At 48.5% G+C, this 27,875-nt stretch overlaps 1 protein-coding gene across 1 annotated transcript in view; it reads right to left on the bottom strand.

Moving 5' to 3' along the window:
• ZNRF3 (zinc and ring finger 3) overlaps positions 1-13,361 on the bottom strand; it is a 144,929-nt gene extending 131,568 nt beyond the window's left edge. Inside the window, exon 1 of the mRNA XM_024977815.2 lies at positions 12,890-13,361. Within this exon, the coding sequence (XP_024833583.1) occupies positions 12,890-13,180 (291 nt within the window). The 5' untranslated portion in view covers positions 13,181-13,361. The remainder of the gene's footprint in view (positions 1-12,889) is intronic.
• Positions 13,362-27,875: the final 14,514 nt, after the last annotated feature.

Here is a 27,875-nt window from a genome sequence, read left to right as displayed (position 1 = left end):
TCATGTCCAACTCTGTGCGACCCCACAGATGGCAGCCCACCGACTCTGAACTATTTCTGAAGGTCCCAGCACCCATATCATAGCCACTGTTTCACAAAAAACAATAAATAACCGAAAAACCTCAACATGCCAACATGTACACAACAAAGCAATAACTTAATAATTCCCAAATGTGTACGGTGGGCCGCTTAAAGACTAGAAAATCACGTTCTTTAAACTGAAACTCTTAATTCCTTCCACTCGTAGTCTGCTGGCCTCTTTGACATCTATTTTTGTGCATTTATTATTCGGCTGTGCTGGGTCTTGGTTGTGGCACTCACGATCTTTATCTTCATTGCAGCAGCATGTGGGATCCAGCTCCCTGACCAGGGATTGAACCTGGCCCCCTGCATTGGGAGCACGGAGTCAGCCAGTAGACCACCAGGGAAGTAGTCCCTGCTGGTCTCTCTGGAGTACTACTGTCATCCTTTAAAACTGCTTCCCGGACTTCCCTGCTGGGACAGTGGATAGGAGTCCACCTGCCAATGCAGGGACCATGGGTTCGATCCCTAGTCTGGGAAGATTCCACGTGCCACGGAGCAACTAAGCCCGTGGGCCGCCACTACTGAGCCTGCATTCTAGAGCCCAGGCTCCGCAACGAGAGAAGCCAGAGCAGGGGCTTCCCTGGTGGCTCAGTGGTAGAGTCCGCCTGCCAATGCAGGAGACACAGGTTCGAGCCCTGGTCCAGAAAGATCCCACATGCCTCAGAGCAGCTGAGCCCACGGGCCACGGCTACTGAGTCTGTGCTCTAGAGCCCGGGAGCTGCAAGCCCCACGTGCTCTAGGGTCTGTGCTCCACAGCAAGAGAGGCCGCCCCAAGGAGAAGCCCAACACCGAGACTGGAGAGGGGCCCCCACTCCCCGCAGCTAGGGAAAAGCCCATGCAGCAATGAGACCCAGCACAGCCAAAGTGAATCAATAAAGAAAGTATTTTTCAAGAAAAGAAGCCACAGCAATGAGAAGTGTGCACACCACAGCTAGAGAGTAGCCCCCGCTCACCCCAAGTGGAGAAGCCTGTGTACAGCAACAAAGACACAGTGAAACCAAAAATTAACAAATAAATTTTGAAAAGTGAAATGGAACTGCTTTCCATCCAGCATCTAAACACAGCCTCAGCCAGAACTTCCAAGGCCAGAGGTGGGGCGGTGTGCGGGGATCAGGGAGTTGACAAAACAGCTCAGTGCAAACGTAAGAATGGGTCCTTCGGGGGCTTCAGATAATTCTTAACCATTTCCCCAAACACCAGCTTTCTAAGTGACACCAAAATATGGCACATTTTTTAAAAGAAACATACTCCCTAAAAGTCTAGGCTGAGATGTCTCTTGTCCAGCATGCTCCGAACACTGCACCCAGGCAGCCTCGCCAGCCGGGAAGGAGTTAGATGGTGCTATGGCTTTATCCCACGTCCTTTTTCCAGGCCCAGAGAACAGAAGCGAGGGGAAATTACTTTGAGAGTCTGGTCCATCCCAACTATTTGGAATAGCCCTAGGACACACCCACGTCTTGTGAACGGTTTCTCCAATCACAGAAAGCTCTCCCTCAAAAAGCCAAGTCTTTTATTTATTTATTTATTTTTGGGCTCCACTAACACCTCCACCTCTACCATATCCCTAAGTATCATGATCTAGAAGAATTTCAGTTCAGTAAATTTTTAAGAGCTTTACTGCACGGCAACAGGGGGGATGAGGAAGTCACAAGCCTTCTCTGCTGGGAGCCGTTACTTTGTGGGGAAAAAGAAATAGTAAGGTATGGAAGATCAGCTGAGAAGTGAAAAATAGAGTGCTTGGGTAGAAGGAACCCACCAGCAGAACTTGGGAATGCCTGACGGGAATGGCTGGAAGTCTAACCACAGGTGAAAGCTCTGGGGAGAAGAGAAAGTGGACTAGGGGGCAAAGGTGGGGGTCGGGAAGGTGCGAGCCGCAGAAATGCACCCCTGCGGAAAGTCTCAGAGCGAGGGAAGCCCAGGACCCATTTGGGAAATAAAAGCAGGAACACCCAGGACACAGGCCTGCGTCCCAGGCCGGCTCTGCGCTCAGCAAACAACGGGAAAGACTCTGATGGAGGGAATGACAAGATCAGCGGTTACTTGGGAAAGATGAAGCGGAGGGGAAGAGCTGCTGGGGGAGGCAGACGGAGGCAGGGAAATGCTGAGGCGGCATCTGCTGACGCGAAGGGGCAAGGTCAGCAGGGAGGGAGCAAGGGCACTGTTTCCTCTGACTTGGCCACAAGCTACCTCGATTTACATTTTGCAAAGGGCTTTGCAAGTCACGCTTGCAACATTCTTTACATGCCATTAGCCGCCTGCCTACCACCTACTCCAAGACTGAGGCACTTTCTGAAATGATGCCAAGCCTCCGGGTACCCAGTGGTGGTTCCAAAAATCGCATAAAGGTGCTGAACACACAAATGTCGAAGGCGCGTAAGTAAAATTAGGTACAAAGAAACGCCTTCGACGTCAAGTGTGGGACAAGCCTTGGCAGCTGGGACAACCTGAATGGCAGATGGCCCTCTGGGCAGAATCCAGGGAAGGCGCTCTGAGCTGGGAGGATGAAACCAGGAATACGGGTGAAAGTTCGGTGGGGGGGGGGGGGGGTTGCCCTAAAAGCGCGTGGAAAATTTGCTGGAACCCGAGCATCAGAGAAGGATGCTGCTCCAGGGAGACCAGCACCTGGAACAATGAGACCCGAGTTCTAACCCCAGCTCCTCCTGCCACCAAAGGCTCGAGGCCCTTGCCCACAGCACCCTAGCTGTAAAAGGAGATCGGGGCCATGGCATTCCAGGGTGCCCTCTGGTTCAAACAGGAGCTCTCATAGTCAAAAAAAAACCAAGGAGCAGAAAGAGAGAAGGGACAAAGATGGTGATGAAGGCACGCACCAAATGGCTCCAGGGAACAGAAGCACCCTGTCAACCGAGAATACTCTGGTTGGTCGGGGGGGGGACATCCCTTGTGGTCCAGTGGCTAAGACTCTGTGCTCTACTGCAGGGGGTGCAGGTTCAACCCCTGGTCAGGGAACTAAGAGCCCTCATGCCACGCGGGGCAGCCAAAAACAGCAGCAACACACAAGAATGCTCTGGTCATGCCAGGGCCACCGCGGCCCTCCCCAGTAGCAGAACTTGAGGCTCAGAGGGTGCAGTGAAGTGTCATGAAGTCACTAACGGCCTGGCCGTCTGACACACAGATGGCAGGGGAAAGACAACAGAGACTTGCCAAGTGCAACTTAAAAGCTTTAGGCTCCAAAACTTCCAGCAAGAGAAAGGATGGCAAACACCACTGCCCACGGGGGCCCCAGGTGCTGGTAGGCGCTGGATCGTTACCCGTGAGTGCGGCAACCCGCTGCAATGCAGGGGAAGCTTGTAAACAGGGGCCTGCGCCCCATCTGAAGAGGGCAGCTGCTGTCTCACTGGAGCAGGCTGTCGCCACGTGGGAATGTGGACCCTACACTGCCAGATCTTTTCGTGTTTCGAGAAGAGCCAAAGCTCCAGATTTTTATGTAAAACTTCTAGATTTTTAACAGGGATCAAACGAAACAGCAGGAAGCCGTTTTCCGCCCGTGGGCCTGCTGTTTAGGGCGCCCTGACAGTCTGGAGCTCCGCTCTAAGGCACCCCTGCCTTCCACACGCTGACAGCAGCGCCGCTCTGAATGAGGGGACAGGGAGAGAGGCGGGGCAGAGAACACCCCAGGCAGCAGCACCCTCCTGGGCCACAATCTGCTGCCACCGGGCGTGCCCACCACAAGGCAGTCCCTTCCGTGAGGTCTTCTCTAGGCCTCGGAGCGTGGCCATCTGCCCGGCCAGACGCTGCGTCCCTGCCCAGAGCCCTAGGGCGCCTGCTCCTGGATCGGGCTCAGACACACCCGCCAGTGAGGGACCCAGATACCACGCCAGGCACCTTCCTTTTGATGCTGACAGTCGCAACTCAGATCCTCGAGGCAGAGGGGGAAAGCCAGTATTCTACCACTTACTAAGTCACAGGAATACACGGGGCTTCCCTGGGGCTCAGGTGGTAAAGAATCTGCCTGTAATGCAGGAGACCTGGGTTCAATTCCTGGATGGGGAAGATTCCCTGGAGAAGGAAAAGGCAACCCACTTCAGTATTCTTGCCTGGAGAATTCCATGGACAGAGGAGCCTGGTGGGCTGCGGTCCACGGGGTCGCAAAGAGTCGGACATGACTGAGCAACTAACACACACACAGGAATACACAAGCTTTCACTCTTGTGAAGTTGGTTTTCAATGGGTTGCTGTTCAGTTGCTCAGTCATGTCCGACTCTTTGCGACCCCATGGACTGCAGCATGCCAGGCTTCCCTGTCCTTCACAATCTCCCGGAGCTTACTCAAACTCATGTCCACTGAGTCAGTGATGCCATCCAACCATCCCATCCTCTGTGGTCCCCTTCTCCTCCTGCCCTCAATGGGTATGTTTGTTTTGTTTTTTAAGAAACTACCCATTGTGAGCAGGGGTGCGTGGAAACACGAATGCCAGCCTGGCTGGGGAATATAAACCAGCCCTGCTCTTTTGCAGGGGGCACTGACCACACATGACAGGACCAGGGAAAGTATTTATACCTCTCCACACAGGCGTCCCGATCCTAGAACCTGAGGCTGCGAAGGTAGTCAAGAGATAGAGAAAAAAAGCTCCCCACAGCAGCACTTATAATAACGGAAAACAAGACACTAAAAGCGTTTTGGAATATTTATTAGTAAGAGGGAAATACTTAAGGTACACAAAGGGTCGTTAACACTATATAGTGTTTTTTCCAATTTTCTTAAAAATCTGAGTGCATAGGAAAAAAAAAAAAGGAAAGGAAAGCTATCCCAAACCACAAAAGGTTAACAGAGGTTACGTGGAGGCAGTGGGACTGATTTTCTTTTTCATACTTTTCTTTATTTTCCAAGTATTCGACAATAAACATGTATGATTTTTATAATTAAAGAATAAATTACAGATGATCTGGTTTTTTAAACGGAAATGTTGGCCCTGATGAGAGGTAATGTAAAATGAATCTATCCTAGCCTTTTTGCCCAAACCGTATCTAAGTACACCCAGGTCCTCAAGCAAGCGGGTCTCGAGGTTTGTCTTCAAGTGACCCAAGCTCGATCCCAGCTCTGTGGCCCTGAGAAGCTTACTTACACCCTCTGCCTCGGTTTCCTCTGTGAAGTGCAGATAATTCAACGGCCCACTGTGCATGGAGAGACCATGAACATGACACCTGCAAACCACAAACTGTGCGGTGGGTGCACAAGGCTGCTTCTTCTCTAGGCTGTATCCACAGCAGGAACTCAAGAAACGCCTGCTGACAAGTTAGCGCACTCGGTTTAAGTGAAAAGAAAAAATCAAGTTTAAACTCTTACAGCACTGAAGGGTTACATGCACCTGATCGAGCACCACTCTTAACTCTCTTATTTTAAAAATGCAGCAGCTTCTGTACCAGGAGACCAGAAGCTCCCATTCCAACATACATTTCCCTGTGAAACTTCTAGAATCATCAGAGTCTGTCTTCACCAAATTGACTCTACACACTGAATTTCTAAACAACCATATCACACTGGCTGCTGGGGCGAGAATGGGGTTAATGTCAAGTCTTACCACACATCTGAAGGGTAATAAAAATAAAACGCTCTCCCTTGAACCACAACAGGCCGGCTGACCTCATTCTCTTCACACTATAGTGAGTCAACAGAGCCGCTCAAAGTCAGAATTTCAAACATCTCATTCAAGCGGCAGATGGAACAAAGACCCTCTACTCTTTACGGTCTCCCCATCCTGTTTGGCAGGTATAAAGGCACCTCTCTGCAGAGGGGTTATCAGCTTTTAACCTCAAAGGTAGGTAAAAACAAAACAAACAAAAAAATGAGCAGGAAAGGGCCAAAAGGCACAAATCCACGTACTGTGTCATTACGCAGACGTGCTTCTTCAGAATGGGCTGCCCAGGCCCACTTGTCACCCCTGGGCCAGGTGCACCCCTGGTTTCGCACAGCTGTGTCCTCCCGGAGAGGGCCTGTGGTCAGCACGCCGCCCGCCCCCTCCACTCTGCCGCCTGCGGGCAGGGCCCACGCCTCCCTCGTGCCCACCTGCTGCCTCGCCCCGCACAGGGTCGGGGGCACAGAAAGCAGCGGTGAACGCTGGCCCACTGCAGGAATGCAGACCCACGGGAGGTCTTAACCGCCAGGAGGACAGGATGAGCAGAGGGAAGCCACAGCTTCAGGTTGTGACCATCTTTGAAATCAAATTTCAGATCACAGGGGAACGCGCAGATTGTGTAAATAAAGGAAGAAAAGCGATGAACACAGGACGGGGCCTCTTTGGGGAAAGCCACACAGGCTGTGAAAGGGCTCTGAAAAGCCAGCTACAGGAAGGAGGTGTGTCTCACTTCAGAGATCTCTTTAAATGCCAGAGCGCCACGGCCATTCCGAGTTCCCCGAAGCCAGAAAACAATGGACATGCCATCGAGCGACAGCGGTGCACTTCAAGTCACTGGCCCCTCTTCCCAACCTTGGCGGATCAGCTCTTCATGAAAAAAAACAAGGTAGAATGAGACTGTGTGATTGAAAAAAGGAAGAGAAAAGGGGAAGGAAGGAAGAAGGAGAGAAGTCTCTAAGGGCAGAGGGTCTTCTCACTTGAAGTTACCGGCTCCTCTCTTGGTCCCCCACTCTGGGTTTATACTGACTCTAAATTCCACCATCAGTTGCCATAATCTCATCCCAAGCAGAAGAAAGTGCCAAGTGAAGCAGGCTTGTGAAAACAGAAATGGCTGGGAATCACACAGAGCTGGGTTTTAATCTGAGCCCTGCAACTGACCTGCTCAGCATCTTCCACGCGTGACCTTAGCTCTCTGGGCTTAGTTTCCTCATCTGAACACCTGGGCCATCCCATTTCCCTCATCCACTGAGTTCAGGTGCTGTACCCAGTGCCTGGCGTGCAGGAAACACGGGATCACGACCACCTATTTTTAAGAGCTCTGACAGAGGAAGACTGAAAACTCTAAATTAAAGGAGAAAAGCAGCCACTTACACGCGGGGTGCAGCTTTACGAGACCTGGCTTTCCCCAGTCAGACACCTGATCACTAAGCTCGCTTCCAAGGGGGCTCTCCCTGGCACACTCGGCCAAGGTCCAGCTGAGGACGACAGAAAGGCCCACACCCGGGAGCTGGGAGACCCAGACAGTTCTCCAGGGTTATCTCAACCTCACTCACTTCTATGGACCAACCCCCTTCACTTCTCTGGACCTCAGCCTCCTTCCTCATCTAACACATTAAAGGGCTGAGTCTGGGTCTTCAGATTATTGAAATGGATTTAAACGTCCTTTTTGTCGTGAACTGTGAATCCGCATTCTCCAGACCTGTGCAATGCCATCAAAAAGCAAAGTTTTCATATGACATAATATTCAGGGTAATGATAATCCTGAATACCAAACTTTTACAGTTACGCCCAGGGACATTAGGGCCTGGCCATGAACTGTTCTTCATGTGTCTGTCCATCTCTAACAGCTGTCCACATTAGGCCTCTCTCAATAATCAGGGTGTTATCATGAAAAGAATGTCTTCAGACCTTCACGACGCCAGATACCCTACCCCTGAGCACACATGCAGACACACGTGTGTCACTGTCTCACAGCCCGGGATGACAACAGCAGTGGTTCCAACCAGAGCCATTCTTTCCATCTAATCAAGCAAGTTTCTGCAAACAACCACCAAAAAGGAAAGCTGATCCCAGAATGTATTAGCCAAAGCATATGAAGCGGTTCTCATCAATTCTCGTAAGATGGTCCACCCTGAATCCATCATTCATTCACTGAATACTGGGTGTCTGATAAGCAGCAGGCACTGGGGACCAGGGACGAGCAGAAACAAACAGGCCTGTGCCCAGGGCCACGGAGAGGCAAGCAGTGAGGGGCTGCTCTCAAGGCGTCTCAACATCAACGGATGCTCTGCTTCATTCCCAGTGAACGCTGAAAAGACATACACCTGCAGTCCACACTCCCACACTCTGCATTCAGAGCCTCATCTTCCTGCCTGTCACCATCTAAACGCAGAAAATTCTTTTTTTAATTGAAGTATAATTGACCAAAAACATTATGTTAGTTCCAGGTATACAACACAGTGATTCAATATTAAATGCAGAAAATTCTTGGAGTGACTGTCTTTCCATTTCTCCCAAGGATAATGCATTTCACTACTACAGATAGGTGAACTGGAGAGAAATTAATCCATTAGAGATAAAGGATGCCTTCAGAACTAAGGGCTCCACTGTGTGTGGAGACCCAGTCAGGAGCAATTATCATTTATTCACACAGATCTAAAGGAACAACAATACAGTATGTGGTACAGAACAGGGCTTGAGTAGAAATCCATCAAGTGAACACGCTCGACAGAGACACATAAACCTGTAGGCTTCTCAAGGACTCCTGCTAGCCTGAGCCGCACATCACTGCCTTCAAATCCCCAGGGATGGATGGGGGAAAATTACACATCTTCTCAGGAAAATAAAAGTGCACATACATGGGATTGTATGCATAATTTCAGGGGTTCACAGGCCATCTATGGAAGTCTGTGACCCTCAGGTTAAGAACCCCTATTCTAGACTATGAAAAATTAGACTTGAACAAACGTCAGGACCTAACCAACCAACTCCTATTTATTTAACGGTAATAGGAACAAAGGAGCCAGACAGACCTGGGTTTCAACCCAAGTTTTATCATTTGCTACCTATGTGAGGTTGCAAAAGTCAAATAGCCTTTCTCAGCCTCAGTTTCCTCATCTGTCAAATGGGTCAACAACAGTTGTTGGTTCCATGTTAAAGACGTAGATGAGCAAACACATGACGAGCTTGGCATGGTGCCCTATACAAAAGAAATGCTCCTAAAGAGAAGCCAGCATCACCCTCTAGTTCACAGGCTGCACACTTATCCTCACTCCCACCTTCATCTCCATTCAGAGCTGTATTAGTAACTCCCATGGCATCTCAGGGAACGAGACAGAAAGTAAGAGCTCCTAAAGAATTCACGAGGTCACAAAACACAGCCCTGATGTCTTCCCCTAAATCAAATGCTTGGTTTTAACCTATGAAGGCCCTTCTGACAAGACAGTCAGCGATCCCTTTTTGTGTAAATCCAGGTCAGCTGTCAGCACGCAATTGTTCTATTAGGTCAAGTCAATTTTTAGAGAGGCAGGCCTGTTAACTTAAAATGGAGATGAAAAGAAAGTGTTTGATCAAATGCTAAACTGCAGAAACACACTGACAGGGAGACAAGGCAGAGGAATTAGTTTCCTAAAATTATTCTCTCTGATACCCTTAGTTAACATTGGCTATTTAAGGACCTCACTCAAGCCTTTCTGACCCACCACTCAGCTCTCCTCCCAGCCCTCGTGGCTAAAGGCACTGGCTTAGTTCTTAAATGTTCTCAGCAAGCTCTGTTTTTAAGACCATTCAACACTTAATCCAGGATCCAGAGGCCGATTTTAAAGTTACACAAAACCTACCATTCAGATTTCTCCTACAAATGAATTTCTCAAGCGTTTCTAAATATTTGACTTCAAGGGGGAGAAAAATACATTTCCATTTAAAACAATCTTTCACCTCTAGCTATGCAAATTTTCTTTGTTTGCTTAACCAATTCACATACCACTAGCCAGGTTTAATTGGGTCTTTATTTAACATCACTAACCATGTGAGCTGAACAGCCAAAGTCTGAAAGTTTCAGATAATGATCTCATTAATAGCAACAAATTGGTTCAAAGATGAAATATGTATCAATACATCTAAGAACCCTTTAAAGTTCCACACTTCAGAACTAAAGGAGAAGTGTAATTACTTCCTCCAGCGTTCACACTGTATGCTTGACACTTACAAACAGACGGGCTGTAATCCTGCATGAATAAATAAAATACTAAAGTAGTGAACAGCACTTCATAGCCACATATTGTTTCCACAACTTTCACAGACGAAGATGTCAAAAAAAAAAAAAAAGGAAAAAGGATCTCTCTTCTTTCAGAGCACAGTGATGACCTTGGGAAAGTTATTTAAGCCTAAAATGCACAAGGAGAGAATCAACACTCTTAGTGACTAATCTCAAGATTTGAATTTCCCTCTCTCTCTCTCTCTCTGTCTTTCTCACTCTCCTCTCTCTTTCACACACACACACACACACACAACACACACACACGCACACACCCTTCTTTACCAGGCCTCCTCCTACCCCAACCCATGCAGATGAATGAACAGGTATTCTAATTAGAGGTATCTGGGCAAACCAGACTGTAATAAGGCATCTACTCTATAAACAGACACAGACACATACTTTCATTGCATACAATACAGGGGGGGTGGGAATCAGTGATACAAACCAATTTCCTATCTTAGAATTCTTAAAGGAAAGAGTCTCTCAGACAGGTTCTTTTCTCCGCTAAAGCATGAAAAACAGTGCTACAGAATCCCACGGCAACAAAACTAGTGCTGTAAGTGCTATGATTTAGGTTTAGTTAAAGGAAAATAAACTCCGTTCTGAAGACCATAAAATATTAAATAGCAAATTACGCAAGAGTTTTTGTTTTTTTTTTTTAAGATAGTAAATAGAAGGAGGCTTGAAAAGTTCAACAAGGGCACTTAGAAAATCTGATTAATCTGAAGCTGAAGAAACAGCCAAGTTGTTTCTTCTACATTCTCAAGCAAAAGGTGACATTCTCTCTCTCGGCAGCCCTAAAACATCAGTTTCCCTTACAAAAACTTTCTTGGGGGCTGACAGGGGCCACGCTAGTTCCTCCACTCAGGAGTATTCCAAGAACTAATGAAAGCATGCCAGCCTCGGTACACACAGCCCTGGGAGCCACGCCGAGCTCCTTCTGTGCACACAGGTTCAGCAAGCAGGCCTCACAATAAAGTTATCAAAGATGTAGAGAACACTAAGAAGTGACTACTCAGACAAACTCACCAGTGTTACTGCAGTTATAAGGGAATTAGGACACTTATTAGTGATTGCTTAACAGGTAAACTTATTAAATACCATTTAAGTCATTTTTCTTTACTTAGCAGTTGTTGACTTTTTTTTTTGGCAAGGCTAATGGACTACAAAGGAGTTAGATAAGCACTTCAAAAACTTTCAAAAGAGAATAGATTCCTTCTGCCAAATTCACACAGTATCTCCCCACTCGCAAGGATAAAATAGTTACAAATGGTGTGTTTAAACTGCTAATTTTGTATTAAATGGCGAACCCAAGATTATCTCCAAAGCACTGCACTACTCATAATGGATAGCTCGCCAGACAACCTACCAGGGAGAAAGTACAAGTTAAAACACTGCAGATAAAAATCGCAAACTTCAAAAGTCTCCTTCAAAAAGTGAAGTGCCATGATTAAAACATCTTTTCTCTTAGAAAGCTGTAAATCAAACATTTTCTACAGGCATCAGGCCACAGTGAAAGCCTCAAAGAGAAACAAGAAGTCACAGGAGCAGGCATTAAGATTCAAACTGTGCTTGAAGGCTGCAACTGAAAGAAAGGCTGCAGGAATCTTCAGCAGACCGTGGTCTCTAAAGCTTATAAATTAAAGACTATAACATTATCCCCCTAAAAAGTCCAAAAGCTTTTAACATACGTGTAGTCACAGAACTCAGACAACCTGTGTTTTCCCCCTTCCATCTGTCCTGCAGAAGTCTGAGACGGGGACCTAAGGACACACCTCTAAGGGCCAAGCCGCACTGCCCCCTGCCCTAACCCTGCAGAGTTTTCAGTCTGCACCAGGGGAGGGGAAATGAAAGGCTGCTTGCAGTTAATTCCATTCAGTCCCCCGCTCTTCATTCATAACTTATCCAAGAGTAAAGAGCACAAGGCCTCAAAGCTTGGAGCCCCTGCAGCCATCCCCTCACCCGCAAAAGGTTGAAAGACAAGCCAACCATTTCAAATCACTCCCATCCCAGGCACGCATATTCACCCTGGTTAAGTGCGCTGGCTGTCTACTAAGTTGATAAAATCACAGCCAAGGAAGCAGAAAGGCATCTACCCAGTTCACCATCTGCAGAGGCTTGGGCTCAGAGTCCCTCCTCCGCACAGAGGGGTTCTGCTGAAAGCTCGCTCTCCACCCCACCTCCCCGCCGCCCCACTCCGCCAGGTTCCTTTGGAATGCACACCCCTTTCATTCGGAGCAAGGTGGAGGCCCTGTCAGTGAGCGACCCTTCTCCCGAGGTGCAGGCCCTCTGCACCAGTCCTTGGCCGAGGAGCGGGCAGGCTGCCTCCCTCCTACTCTCTCTGTAATCTGAGGCACGCAGCGAGGGCTGCTGCTCCGGCCACTCCGGGGCACCCGCGATCCCCACTCCTCCGCCAGCTCCCGCTGCCTCTCCTCCTGCGGCTGCTGGTCCAGCGCCCCGGGATTGTGGGCGCCCAGGTGAGGCTGGCGGCAGGTTCCAGGGGGAGACCCTCGGACAAGCCTGGCTGCTCCCTCAAAGAACCTGCACGGGTTGGAGGGCACAGCCTGCGACTTGGAACGAGCCTCCCCATCCTTCATCACTTGTCTCGCCGAAGTTGGCACTCAACAGGTAGTTCCCGGGACTTCCACCTGAGGTAAAAGCGAGCGCCCCGACAGCCTGAGGGGGCTGCCTCAGCGTGGGCGCCCGGACCCGGGGTCTCCCCTCCCGCTCCTGGGACCCACGGGAGGCCGAGCCCCACGTGCGCTCGCCCCCCCACGGCGGCGCCCTGGAGGCCGCGTCCCTCCCGCCCGCCCGCCCGCTTGAGAGGGATGCCGCCGGCCTCCTCACCGCCCCTCCCGCCCGCCCGCCCGCCAGCCCGCGGCGGGGTCGGCGGGCGCAGCCCCCGGAGCCATCTTGTGGCGGCAGCGGCGCGGGGCCCGGGCGGCGGGCAGCTACCTGCACGATTTCGCCCTCCGCGCTGAGCGTGGCCCCGGCCCGCGAGAAGCGGCCAGTGAGGCCGGTGGTGTAGGTGGTGTAGTCGCCGCTCGGGCTCGACTCGAACAGCACCACCTCCACGAACGCCGTCTCCTTGGCCCGCGCCGTGCCGGGCCCCGCGGCCGCGAGCAACAGCCCGAGCAGCAGCGGCAGCGGCGGCGGCGGCGGCAGGCGGGGGCCGCGGGGGCGGCAGCGGAGGCGGCGGCGGCGGCGGCCCGGGGCCCCTGGGCGCCCGCCCGAGCGCGGCCTCATGGTCCTGCGGCGGGAGGGCGCGGAGGGCGGGCGCGGCCGGGCATAGTCGCGGGCCGGCGGAGGACCGAGCGCGGGCGGACGCCTCACAGCCCCATCGCGGCGGCGGCGGCGGCTTTGTGGGTCGCAGGCTCGGCTGGGCTCCCACGGCCGTCGCGCCGCGGCCCTTTCATCTGCTCCACGTGAGGGGTTATCCCCGCCCCGGCAACGTCGTGACCCGCTCTCCCCTCCCTCCCCGCGCTCGACCGCCGCGGCTGCCCGGGGGGCGGGGGAGCGGGGGATCGGATCGGGTAGGCGGGGCGGGCGCGCCGGCGGCGGGGGTGGAGCCGGACGGTGGGACACGCCCCCGTATTCGCCCCGCCCCCTCGCCCGCCGTCTGCGCTCCTCCCCTTGCTGTCGCTCCGCCCATCGCCTACCGTCTTGCCCCGCCCCTTCGTCCTCGCTCCGCCCCTAGGCTCTAGCCCCGCCCCTTCTGTCGCGCTCCGCCCCCGCTGCGCCCCTCCCTCGGCGGCAGACATTTCTCCTCCCGGTTCCTGAAGTTCGGCGGGAGTGGAGAGCGCATCCTGCTACGGGGCGATGCGTGTCCTCTCTGGAGGCCCCGCGCCTCCTAGTCTCATGCAGAAGTCAGGTTCCTGTCCTTCCTTCCCGGCTCCCTGCGTCAATCCACAGTTCCTGGGAGCGGAGCCCCCGCACCCGGCTCTCAACCCCCACCCCCACCTCCAGGATCGAAAGGGAAAGGCTTGGCGGTCTGGGGCAGTTTGCTGCTGGGCCATTCCCGGGCGTGTCGGGTTCTTGCACTGGAGTCGCTTAGACAGTTGTGTGTGTAAGGGAGGGAGGGGGCGGGGGTGAGAAAGCCATTAAGTCTTTTGGACTCTGATAGAGATAATCTTTCTACAGCCCCAGAGGCTGTAACTGAAACATCCCCCTCGATGGAAGTTTTGAAACTTCGATTCTCTCCTGAGCAGAAGTCCAGAGGATTCCAACGCCATCACACTTTGTGCGCGGAGGATAGCTACCAAATTAACGTACCTAAGACATGAGCTCCAGGATTCAGGGGTTCCCAGTCACCCAGAAAAGAAACTTTGGATTTTCTTTGTAACATGCCTTTTTCTACCTCATCTATTCCTCTGAGAATCGATCCTTCCTTCGAAATCCAGATTCAATTCCCACTTCCTCCGTGGAGTCTTCCTTCTCTGACCAGAATGGCTTTGTTCAGATAGTGGCAAATATTTGATTGGGATGGGCTGCTTCTTCTACTTGCTACCACACCCAAAATATTAAAAAGGAAACTCACTGAGAATTGTCTTGGGTAAATAATTTACCAAGGTTACAATTTAAAGTAGGGGGAGAAAAAATAAACTTTCAAAACATGGAGTAGCAAATACACTTGAAAAAACCCCCACAGGTCTGTGTTGCTGAATTTGGACCACCCAGAGCTACTGCTCAGGAGAGGAACAGGTGGGAAAGCAGGGTTCTGAAAATGGTGGCATTTTAGTTTCTTCAGAACCGAGCTTCACCAGTGCTTACTGGACTGGGCAACATCAGGCCTGACAGTGGTCTCCCTCCAGTCCTTAATGGGGTGGTCAGTTACTGCAGCCCATCAGTTGATGAATGGATAAACAAATGTGATATATCCATACAGTGGCATATTAGCCTTCAAGGGATGAAGTACTGATGCATGCTACAAGATTGATGAACCTTGGAAACAAGGTTTTCAGCGCTAAGTGAAAGAAGCCAGACACAGAGGACCACATGGTACATGATCCCTTTTATATGAAATGTCCAGAACTGGCAAAATCTACAGAGATAGAAAGTAGATTAGTGGTTGCCAGGAACTAGGGGGTAGATGGAAATGGGTGGCAATGGCTAATGGGTTTATTTTGGGGGTGATAAAAATGTTCTGGGATTAGATAATTTTGTGATGGTTGCACAACTCTGTAAACGTATTAAAAGCTATTGAATTGCACACTTTTTTTTAATTGCATGCTTTAAAAGGGTGAATTTAATGGTATGTGCAGTATATCTCAGTACAGTTGTAAAATAAATATTACAAAATCATCAGTGGGTTTTTTTTCAGGCAAACATACATATAACACACAGGATACTGTGTAAGACTATTTTGTGTTCTTTGAAGTCTAAGTTCAAATCTCACGCCCTCAGCAACACTTACTCAGGACACTCTGTTTAAAACAGCAGAGTGCTCCCGTCCCCTTCTCCCAATCTCCTTTGGTCTGCCCACCCCACCCCCACCCTTAGCACTTATCACCTCCTAACATACTAAATAATTCGCTGATTTATTTTTGTCTCTCCTTCATGCCCCATAAACACACATGCCAGAGAGCAAACTCTATAATGGCTAGGATCTTGTCTTATTCACTGACTTAGGCTGAGGCTGCCTGGCCCAGAGTCGGCACTCAATATAAATATTTCTTGCATGAATTAATGACTAAATGAATGAGTGATAAGCTCACTATTGTGTATCCCTCTCATTTTGCAGATATGTGGGGCAGCTTGTTAACAGCTGTTTAGGAGCACTGGGCTTCATGGGACCAAAATAAATTCTGAACATGGAAAAGAGTAACAGTCATTCCCTCAGGGACTGTGATTAAGATCCTGTCAAGGGTCAAAAAAGAAACCAGTTTAGATTTTTTTTTTTTAATCTGCTTTTAAAAAGGTGTGGTTAATAAGACACAAGTCAGCAACACAAAGTGGGGTGTGTGTGTGTGTGTGCGCGTGCACACACACCAACTCACTTTAGTAGTGTCCAGCTCTGCAGCCCTATGGACTGTAGCCTGCCAGGCTCCTCTGTCCATGGGATTCTCCAGGCAACAGGCGTGGGTTGCCATTTCCTGCTCCAGGGGATCTTCCCAACCCAGAGATCGAACCCGCATCTCTTGTGTCTCCTGCATTGGCAACTGAGTTCTTTACCACCAGCACCAGCTGGGAAGTAGCATGATTCACCTCTCAGCAGTAAACCTGTCTAGAGATGGAAGTGCTCAGTGAGTAATGAAACTTCACCAAAATCTGCTGGGCAGCGAGGGGAGATAGAAAGTAACTTCAAATAAGAAGGAAGGCTTAAAGGCCAGGAACAGGGCTGATAGGGGGAAGTGAAGCAATGCACATTCACTATCCAAGACTCCCAGTCACCCCGAGCTTAACTCATCTTGGTCGTCTCTCTCGGACACAGCTCAGATGAAAGCAGTGGAGCGCGGGCGCGTCAGCATCAGCTAGCGCTGCCAGACCCTGAGCGAGCCTCACTAACTCAGGCCAGAAACCACACAAAGCTCAGGAAGCTTTCTGCCATCCGTGTTCCATTTACATGATCAAATAGTGAAGTTCACAGATGTGAGGCCAGTAAAACCTATGCTTTAGTACCTAAAGACACTGTTATCTGTGCTAAGTCAAATCACAGCCATATTGTTCTTGAAAACAAAAGACAGGAAAGAGTCAATATGCCTAAAGGGGGATTCATTAAACAAATTATTTTATGGTACCTCTATATAATATATAATGGAACACATATAAATAGTCATTAAAAAGAATGCAATAAGGACTTTCCTGGTGGTCCAGTGGTTAAGAATCTGCCTTACAGTGCAGGGGATGTGGGTTTATCCCTGGTCAGGGAAGTAAGATCCCACACACCAGAGGAACAACTAAGCCTGCACCCCACAACTACGGAAGCCTGCAAGCTCCGGAGCCCACGAGCCACAACTAGGGAGCCTGTGCGCCTCAGCTAAAGATCCTGCATGACACAGCAGGGATCCCACGTCCACAACTAAGACCCACCGCAGCCAAAAGAATAAATAAGGCCTCAAGCAAAGGAGTGAAAAAGGAAAAAAAAAAAGAATGCAGCAGCACTCTATGAACTTACACAGAATGATCTCCAATGTACACCACTCAGTGAAAAGGATATATAGATGGTATTCTACAATGGAGGGGAGTGACGAGGAGGCGACAGATCTGCGACGGCTTGCAGACATGAACAGTGTGAGGAAGGAGCTATAAGAAATGAATGGTGGCCTCTGGGTGACTGGGAGGCAGGGAGGGAGGGAGGTGTACCCTTACCTGTATACCCTTTGTATGTATTGAATTTGTTCCTGAGTGACTGATAGTACTATTATCTGACCTGTTAAAGGTGCTTTCCAGGTGGCGCTAGTGGTAAAGAACCCACCTGCCAATGCAGGAGAGTTAAGAGACATGGGTTCAACCCCTGAGTCCTGAAGATCCCCTGAAGGAGGCCAGGGCAACCCACTCCAATGTTCTTGCTTGGAGAATCCCATGGACAGAGGAGCCTGGTGGGCCACAGTCCATGGGGTTGCAAAGAGTCAGACACAACTGAAGCAACTTAGCACAACAGCACAAGCACGACGGGAGAGTTATGGAGAAGGCAATGGCAGCCCACTCCAGCGCTCTTGCCTGGAGAATCCCAGGGAAGGGAGCCTGGTGGGCTGCCGTCTATGGGGTCGCACAGAGTCGGACACGACTGACGTAATTTAGCAGCAGCAGCGTGCAAGAATTATCTCCTTTTAGTAAACTGTGCGGCAATCATAGTATTATTTAAGTTGCTAAAAGTATCTCTGGTAGTTCCTAGCACCCTTCTGAATGAACAGATGAAACTCCGTAAGTGACTATTCAACAATACAGGTTAACATTTGGAAGTTTATATTATGAAACACTTTCACAAGAAAATTTTAAGTGGCATCCAAAAATCGACAGCAAACTAGCACTCGTGACGGACCTGAGATGTGGCCAGTAAAAGTAGAAATGTTTTGTTCTCATTTTGTTTTAAAGAGGATGCCTGCTTTAGGACAGAGTTTGAATGCAATAAGGTTCACAGGTTAAATCTTCCTTTACTTGGGCTCTAATTCAAAGTACAATAAAATTTTCCTAAAATGTAAAAAAAAAAAAGGGAGAGTTAGAGAAGTCACACTTTCCTTCACAAAGTAAACTTAAGAGTTTGAATTTCATCTTGTTTCTTTAAGGAGATTCAAACTGAAGACGTGCTAGTGTTCTTCCACAGCCTTTATGTCTATTTCTGGAAACTTTTAATTTATTGTATTTAAAGATCATATAATTCTCTTGAAAGGTACAATAGATATTACACAGACAAGTAGCGGCAGTTCTTTCAAAACCCTTAGAAGTGTCTCTTCTGCCTTTGAAGTACACCATCAATCTCCATCTACTTTGAGCCTCGAGGCGGAAGGCCAGGCTGGCCCCGATTCATCAGTGGTTGAAACCCTGCTTCAACCCGTCCCTGATGTGCAGTGGCCACCCAACCAGGAGTCACAAACTCAAACAACGCTCCAGGGGCCAGGGAGGGAATGTGACTGAGTGAGGTGGGCCAGGTGTAAGCAAAAATAACCAGCAAGTAAGAAGGTAAATGGGCTTCCCTGGTGGCTCAGACAGTAAAGAATCTGCCTGCAATGCAGGAGACCTGGGTTCGATCCCTGGGTGAAGAAGATCCCCTAGAGGAGGGCATGGCAACCCACTCCAGTATTCTTGCCTGGAGAATCCCCATAGACAGAGGAGCCTTGGCCGGCTGCAGTCCATCGGGTTGCAAAGAGTCGGACATGACTGAGCGACTAAGCACACAAGAAGGTAAATGGCAGAGGGCCCTCAAACAGGAGCACCCTTGGGAGCGGTGGCCTAGGAGCACATGGTAGGTCCGGGACACTCCAAGCATCATCGCTCTGGGGTACGTGGGCCCAGGGTTCACAGATCTTCTGAGCTTTAAGAAAGAAACAAAACTCCAAATGTGTCTGTAGTGTCTGTTGGGTTTAACATGTTTACAATAGATTTTAAATATTTATATTGCTGTGTGGGGCCAAATAAATACACCTCCAGGTCCCAAAATAAATACAGTTTGGGCCCAAAAGGCAACGGAGAGAAGAATGACAAAGCAAATGTTGATTGGACCAGGTTGTAAAACTGTTGCTTCTCGCTATTGAGATGGAGAAAGAAGAAGAAACGCAGTATCTGAGAAGTGTAAATGCTGCAGTGTATAATGATAGCTGAGCTTCCCTGGTGGCTCAGACAGTAAAGAATCTGCCTGCAACACAGGAAACCAGGTTTTGATCCCTGGGTTGAGAAGATTCTCTGGAGGCAGGCGTGGCAACTCACTCCAGTATTCTTGCCTGGAGAATCCCATGCACAGAGGAGCCTGGCAGCTACAGTCCATACAGTCGCAAAGAGCCAGACACAACTGACTGTCACACACACGCATACACACACACACAGATAGCTGTATGTGTGGGCTGCACCTATGACCACAAAAGGAACCTCTTTTCATGATGCCATATCTAATTGAGGTGGAAATGTAATCATATACCTACTTGACCAAGAAAGACTGATAGTGGATAAGGGGGTCATTAGAGCATCTAAAGATAGATGAGTGTACTTATGGTTAGATAGTCCTTTTTTTTTTTTTCTGTGAAACAAACATATATACTCCAGGAATATACAGAAGAAACTGTTATCCAGACTTGTTTGAATAAAGGAAAAAAATTTAAGTCTGGGATGGGAGAGAGGCATAGTGAATCCTTTTTCTTATGATAGAAATCCAACTCAAACTGCCTTAAGATTAAAAAAAAAAAAAAGTGTGGGGGGGTTAATGATTCACACAACTGCAAGGACCAGAAATAACTTTGATTTCAGACACAGCTGGGTCCAGCGGCTCAAAGGATGTTATGAGGTGCCGTCTCTCTCCTGCTCTCAGCTCTGCTTTCTTCTATGACATCACTTTCCCTGGTTTCTACAGAGGCGGGTCCCTCTTCTCCAGGCTCACATCACCCACTTTGCCAACACTCCAAGTGGAGACAGAGCTTCTTTACTCTAGGTTCCAACACTAATCATAGGTTGACTCTCATTGGCCAAAGCTGGTTTATGTGCACCTCAGTGAACCAATCACTGTGGTCAGGCAGGTGGACTACACGGATTGACTAGGGCTGGTTCAAGGTGTTCTTCTCTGGACCTGGAGGTGAGGGTCAGTCCCTTCCAACCACATGGACTAAGATTGGTTGACGACTGCAAGGGGAAGGAATGCTGGGCAGGCAAGACTCACAAAAGCAAAACTAGATGCCATAGTCACCTCCTCCTTCCCCTGCTCCCTACATTGTGTGGACAGGTGTTTTCCTGGTACTTAAAGCAGAAAAAGGGCAGAAATGGTAGGGACCTAACAGAAGCAGAAGACATTAAGAAGAGGTGGCAAGAATACACAGAAGAACTGTACAAAAAAGATCTTCAAACCCAAATAATCACAATGATGTGATCATTCACCTAGAGCCAGACATCCTGGAACATGAAGTCAAGTGGGCCTTAGGAAGCATCACTAAAACAAAGCTAGTGGAGGCGATGGAATTCCAGTTGAGCTATTTCAAATCCTAAAAGATGATGCTGTGAAAGTGCTCCACTCAATATGTCAGCAAATTTGGAAAACTCAGCAGTGGCCACAGGACTGGAAAAGGTCAGTTTTCATTCCAATCCCAAAGAAAGGCAATGCCAAAGAATCCTCAAACTACCAAACAATTGCACTCATCTCACATGCTAGTAAAGTAATGCTCAAAATCCTCCAAGCCAGGCTTCAGCAATACATGAACCATGAACTTCCAGATGTTCAAGCTGGTTTTAGAAAAGGCAGAGGAACCAGAGATCAAATTGCCAACATCCGCTGGATCATCGAAAAAGCAAGAGAGTTCCAGAAAAACATCTATTTCTGCTTCATTGACTGCCAGGAGCAGGAGCTCCACCCATGACAAAGGTCATGAGGAAGGAGGCTCGGCATACGCAAAGGTGGGATCGAGCCTCAGGAGTCCCCCTGGAAATTCTCGAGCATCTACCCCCAAAACCAGAGTCTGCCTACTTTCTGCTTTGTGCTCTCACCTACACCTCTGACTTTATGGGAGGCTGTCCCCCACTACCTCTCTCTGAAAAAAAAGAGTTAACTTACAGCTCGAGTTAATAAAGTTCCTGGGTGTGATAGTGTTTCAACCTACAAACTCCTTTGGAAGTCCTCTAGCCTGCCTGAATAGGTTTTTCCGGCCACATGTCCCAACTGTGAGAGGCATGAGATGTTCTAAACTGTCTAAATACAGATTCTTTTGAGCAGTTAAAAGATTGATTAGAAATTGTATTGGTGAAGGGTTTTTCACTTGTTGGGCCAATGTTTGCTCCTAAGTCTCCATATCCCTTACCTGCTGTGTCCCTGGCAGTGTATTGATTAATATGATTGGTGTAAGTAGTAGCTTTAATGTTTGTAACCTTGGACCCTTGAGTTAATTCTTTTTCTTGTTATAGCCCACCACACCTTTGCTCTGTAGGAATGCAACTTTATCTAATACTTTTGAGGGTGGCGCCTGACTAATCACCTTTAGAGAAAAATAAGTTTTCTGAAGAAAGGGTCTTAAAATGTTAACAGGCCTCCGGGCCAGAAGATGATGCAAATCACCTAAACTTCTGCATATGATAAGTTTGCAGGAAGAAAGCCTGGCATGACTCTACCCCTTCCCCCATTATCCTCTATGCATAACTTAAGGTATAAAAACTACTCTGGAAAATAAAGTGCGGGCCTTGTTCACCAAAGCTTGGTCTCCCCATGTCGTTCTTTCTCTCACCTTCTGGCTGAATTATTCAGCCTCTTTTCTCCACTGAATTTCCTCACTGAGCTATCCTTATTTAACCACTCTTTATATCTTTAATTAACATTTAAGTAAGCTGTTGTTTCCTGATCGCCGAAGCTGTCTCCCCTTTGAAACCCCTGGATCCACTGGGGCTGGACCCCGGCAATTGACTTTGCTAAAGCCTTTGACTGTGTGGATCACAATAAACTGTGGAAAATTCTGAAAGAGATGGGAATACCAGACCACCTGACCTGCCTCTTGAGAAACCTGTACGCAGGTAAGGAAGCAACAGTTAGAACTGGACATGGAACAACAGACTGGTTCCAAATAGGAAAAGGAGTACGTCAAGGCTGTATATTGTCACCCTGCTTATTTAACTTATATACAGAGTACATCATGAGAAACGCTGGGCTGGAAGAAGCACAAGCTGGAATCAAGACTGCCGGGAGAAATATCAATAACCTCAGATATGCAGATGACACCACCCTTATGGCAGAAAGTGAAGAAGAACTAAAGAACCTCTTGATGAAAGTGAAAGAGGAGAGTGAAAAAGTTGGCTTAAAGCTCAACATTCAGAAAACTAAGATCATGGCATCTGGTCCCATCACTTCATGGGAAATAGATGGGGAAACAGTGGAAACAATGTCAGACTTTATTTTTGGGGGCTCCAAAATCACTGCAGATGGTGATTGCAGCCATGAAATTAAAAGACACTTACTCCTTGGAAGGAAAGTTATGACTAACCTAGACAGCATATTCAAAAGCAGAGACATTACTTTGTCAACAAAGTTCTGTCTAGTCAAGGCTATGGTTTTTCCAGTGGTCATGTATGGATGTGACAGTTGGACTATAATGAAAGCTGAGGGCTGAAGAATTGATGCTTTTGAACTGTGGTGTTGGAGTAGACTCTTGAGAGTCCCTTGGACTGCAAGGAGATCCAACCAGTCCATCCTAAAGGAGATCAGTCCTGGGCGTTCACTGGAAGGTCTGATGTTGAAGCTGAAACTCCAATACTTTGGCCACCTGATGTGAAGAGCTGACTCATTTGAAAAGACTCTGATGCTGGGAAAGATTGGGGGCAGGAGGAGAAGGGGACGACAGAGGATGAGATGGCTGGATGGCGTCACCGACTCAATGGACATGAGTTCGGGTGAACTCCAGGAGTCGGTGATGGACAGGGAAGTCTGGCGTGCTGCAGTTCATGGGGTCACCAAGAGTCAGACACGACTGAGCGACTGGACTGAACTGAGCTGAAAGCGGATCCCTTTTAGAGTTTCCATCACGTTGACAACATTCGTCCATTTCCTCCTACTGTTTCCTTCTACTGGACCATTTAACTCCTTGAGGACAATGACTACACCTTTCACTTAGGCGGTGATTCCTGCCAAAATGCTTTATGTACAGTTGACGCATGATAAAGATTTGCTAAAATGAATGAATGGCTCTTCAGTCTATGCCAAAATTAAGTCTTGACATTCAAATCATCCTTCCAGCCTCTCCTGCATTTTCCACAGCCTATTGGTCAGCATCCACCTGTAAATACTGACATCCATCTAGCCAGCTACTCCCTTGGCCAGGTTGGCCTCCATCTACACTCAAAGCACTCATCATGGAGGAGTCTGGAAAGGTTGATCACCCAGTTTTCTGATCACAAGACCTTGCAGTTGAAATGTCTGTCACAGGAGACTGTGTTTGAACAAAACCACCCTCCCTTGTGGGCTTCCCTGGTGACTCACTCAGTGAAGAATCCACCTTCAATGCAGGAGACCACCTGCAATGCAGGAGACCCAAATTCGATGCCTGGGTTGGGAAGATCCCCTGGAGGAGGGCATGGCAACCCACTCCAGTATTCTTCCCTGGAGAATTCCATGGACATAGGAGCCTGGCAGGCTACAATCCATGGGGTCACAGAAGACCTGGACACGACTTGGTGACTAAACCATCATCACCACCCTTCTTTGTAATAGTTGGTTCCCCGGCTGAAGTCAGGACAAGGTGCTAGTGAGCTCACGGGCAGTGTTGGATCTGGGAGGGCTGGGGAGACTACTTCCTACCATGTGAGATAACAGAATCTTCTGTTTGCTAAGCATTTGTTATGTGCCAGGCTTTGTGCCAAGGACTTTGCACGTGTTATCACCTTTGATCACTCCATGGGAACCACAGCGTCCCCATTTAGCGGTGCGGGAGTGGCGTGCATGCCTGAGGTCGCAGAGGTAATAAATGGTGAAGCCAGGATTGGACCCAACTCTTGCTCTTAACCCCCAAAATAGAGGGAGGAATAACATTAATACTCAATTAGAAATCCAGCTGGGAGATTATGTAATCCCAGAAAAAGAGAGAGAAGAGGACAGTGTCTTCCTAAAAGCTCTGCTGGTCACGGCTCTTGTCTTTAAAGAGGCCCAGCTCTGCTTACTCTTCTTAGGCTCCTAAACATACCCCGAACCTGAATTCATTCCCCTTTTGGCTAGAGCCAGCTCTATTTGTTTCCCCACCACTGACAAGCTGTGTGGCCAGGCCAAGTTCTCTCCCTCTCTGGACTTGGGTCTCCTGGTCTGCGGGATGTGGGTGGGCAATCATCGCCTGCCTCAGAGGGTCGGCGTGAGCATTAGATGAGAGCATGACCGTTCGCAGAGGACCCTGTGATGGCGCATGGTGAAGGACCCTGTGAAGGCGTGCGCCTGTGGGGGCTGTGAGCTCTGGCGCCCCAGCTCTGAGCTGACAGCCGGCTCTGACTGTCCGTGCCTCGGTCCGCACAGCACCCGCTCTGGGTCTCCTTTGTGGAGAAGATGCTCAGCAAACGCTCGCACCAGCCTGTGGGAACCTTGAGTGGCAGACTCTCCTGATAAGCGGGACTTCTTCATGTCCAGGCGACTCTAGGGTGGCCAACACTCCTGTTTGTTTCTTCAATGAGTTAATGATTTACCTCCAGTGTTTAGTTTTGTTTAAACAGACATGACCCTGTCGGTGCCCAAGGCCCTGTCTCCACCCAAGTGGCCCAGGGATCAAAGAAGCTCAGAGACACAGGAAACCGCCCACTGTCCCCGTCCTGGAACTGCCCTTTAGCCTGGGGCATCCACCCCTGCACCGCTGCAGGGCTGGGTTAGACCTTACCCATCCTACTGTTAGTCACACGCTGCTTAGCCCTTAGTGTCTCTTTGAGACCCGTCTGCCACTCTCCAGCCTCTGTGGTGGCTCAGGCATCCACTGCCTCACCGCCCAGGGCTCCCTGGGCCGCCCAGGGATCCCTGCTGCCTTTCTCCTTTGTAGATGAGGTATCACAAGGGGTCTGGAGTGGATTCATTCATTTTATTGGGAGTCAAGGGTCCTTTCACTGTGGCCCTGTCACTTATGCCCTCTCTATGGTCATCATCCCTCTTCCTAGACGTGAGGGAGTGGACTTACCTCCTGGCTGGCAGTTTCAGACAGGCTGCATCCCACTGCCCACCTCTCTAGTTCCCCAGTCTGGGCTCCACATCCATCAGCTTCTCTGGTTCCCCCTAACTCCAGCTTCCCATCCGTATGAATATCTAGGGCTGCTGGGACAAATTCCCACATACTCAGGGGGCTCATCACAACAGAAATGCAGTCTCTTACAGTTCTGGAGATCAGATGTCTGAAATTGACGTGTCCCCAGGACCATGTGCCCTCCAAAGACTCTCGGGGAAATATGCTTCCCCAGCTCACCAGACTCTGGTGTCTGTCCAAGTTCCCTGGCTTGTGGCCACTTCACTACGGCTCTGTTTCCATTTGAACATCGCCTTCCTCTTTGTCTTTTCATCTTCTGTCTCTTAGAAGGAATCTGTCATTGGATTTAGGATCCAGCAGGTAATCCTGGTGGCTCAGACAGTAAAGAATCTGCCTGCAATGCAGGAGACCCAGGTTCAATCCCTGGATCAGGAAGATCCCTCGAAGAAGGGAATGACTTACCCATTCCAGTATTCTTACCCGGAAAATTCCATGGACAGCGGAGCCTGTGGGCTACAGTCCATGGAGGTGAAAAGACTCGGACACGATTGAGCGACTGACACTTCACTTCAGATAATTCAGGATGACCTCATCTTGAGATCTTTAATTATACTCCCAAAGACCCTTTTTCCAAATAAGACCATACTTACAGATCTTGGGTAGACGTACTTTTTGGGGGAGAGTACCATTCAACCTACTACAAGCAGTATTAACTGAGACCAGAAGAAAATGGACTTGCTAGGTAGTAAGAACAAAACCAGTGAATGTCCAAAGTAATAGAGAGCTGGTCCATGTTCTGGAGCACAGAATGGTGAGGGGTGAGGGCAGGAATTTTGAGGCAGAGTTCGTGAACGACCTTGCAGACTGAAACAAGGAATCTGGGGCCTCTTCTTGCGGCATGGAGAGTCATGGAGAGTTTTAAGTAGGGGAGTGACATTAGCTGATTGTCATTGATTATTGAACATCTGGTGAACAGACAACCTGTTATCCAGAGAGAAAAGAGGGGAGGAAATCCCTGTACCACCATGTCCCCCCAAATCCATCTCAAGGAGATTAAATTGCTCAACTTGAAAAGCAAAACTTCAAAAGGAGAACATTGTTTTGACTTTGGAGTAGGAAAAGATATCTTAAACAAGTCACACCATAAAGGAAAGGAGAGACAAATTAAACTTTAATCTTCTGTTCAACAAAAGACACTATTAAAAAAGGAAGACAGTAACCACAGATGGGAAGATTTTCATAACACGTCATCAACAGAGATCAGTATCGGGAAGACCTAAAGAGCATCTATGAACAAATAGGATAAAGATAAGCATCCAATACGGGCTTTCCTGGTGGTCCAGTGGTAAGACTATGTGCTTCCGCCATAGGGGGCTCAGGTAGGTCAGGGAACAAAGTTCAACCACCCCTCAGTCACATGCCTACATGTATGTATTTGCAACAAAATCTTGCTCATGCATACAAGGAGGTAAGTCCAAATGTTCAGAGAGCAATTGTTTGTAATAGCAAAAAAAAAAAAAAAGGAGGGGGAGAAAATGACTATGATGAGAAGAATGGATAGATGTTGTTCATTCACCATGAAACAGCATAGAGCAGGGGAAGTGAATGAACTAAGCTACATGCCTCAACTTGGTTGTTTTATAAATGCTAAGTAAAAAGGTAACGACACACTGCATGATTTCTTTTAAATCAGTTGTACAAACATGCAGAACAGTACTACCTTTTGGTAGGGCATACATATAGATGCAATACAAAGAAATCCAGAGGAATAATAGACATCAGGTTTGGGATAGGGTTCATGTGTGGGAGAGATCGCAGAGGGGATACTGTGTTTGGGGGAGGTTTTATTTCTTGAGCCTCTTACGTGTGGAACCTAAAAACTACAACAAACTAGTGAATATGGGAAAAAAAGAAGCAGACTCACAGATATAGAAAAAAAAAAAAGCTAGAGAGGGGAGGGAAGCAGGGAGGGGCAGTATATGGGTGGGGGAGAGGAGACAGATACAAACTACTGGATGTAAGACAGATTATAGGATGCACTGTACAACAGAAGGAATATAGTCAATATTTTATAACAAATGTAAATGAAAGTAACCTTTAAATACTGTATACAAATTTTTAAAATGTTTTTAAAGTACAAAGAAGAAAAAAAAGATAAATATGTTCTCAGAGAAGGTCCCTGCAAAAATCCATATCATGTTCCCTTGGAGTTGTTTGGTGTATTTGCCCTTTGCAATGTATTTTCAGGTATGTGACCTGTCTGATTTGACCTGCATAATCTGAGATAGGTAAAGCAGGTCTAATAATCCCCATTGTATTGGTGGGGAGACTGAGGCTCTGAGACGTTTAGTCACTCGGTTAACAAAGGGTAAGGCCAGGAACAGAACTCAGGTCTCCTGACTTCTAGTCCAGTAACACTAACAGGACACACTGACTTGAACCCCCTTTTAAATGGATGGTGGCTACATCACACAATGGAGCTATCTTTCAGGAATGAAGCCCTAGTTCATCCCAGATTCCCTTAGAGGAACCTTATCTTTGTGCCTAAGTGTAGTCACACTGTGTGCACATCTGCGTGCTCAGTTGCTTCAGTCATGTCTGACTCTTTGCGACCCTAT

This window comes from Bos taurus, chromosome 17 (assembly GCF_002263795.3).
Source record: "Bos taurus isolate L1 Dominette 01449 registration number 42190680 breed Hereford chromosome 17, ARS-UCD2.0, whole genome shotgun sequence".
Lineage (NCBI taxonomy): Eukaryota > Metazoa > Chordata > Mammalia > Artiodactyla > Bovidae > Bos > Bos taurus.
This window is presented reverse-complemented; position numbering and strand designations above follow the sequence as displayed.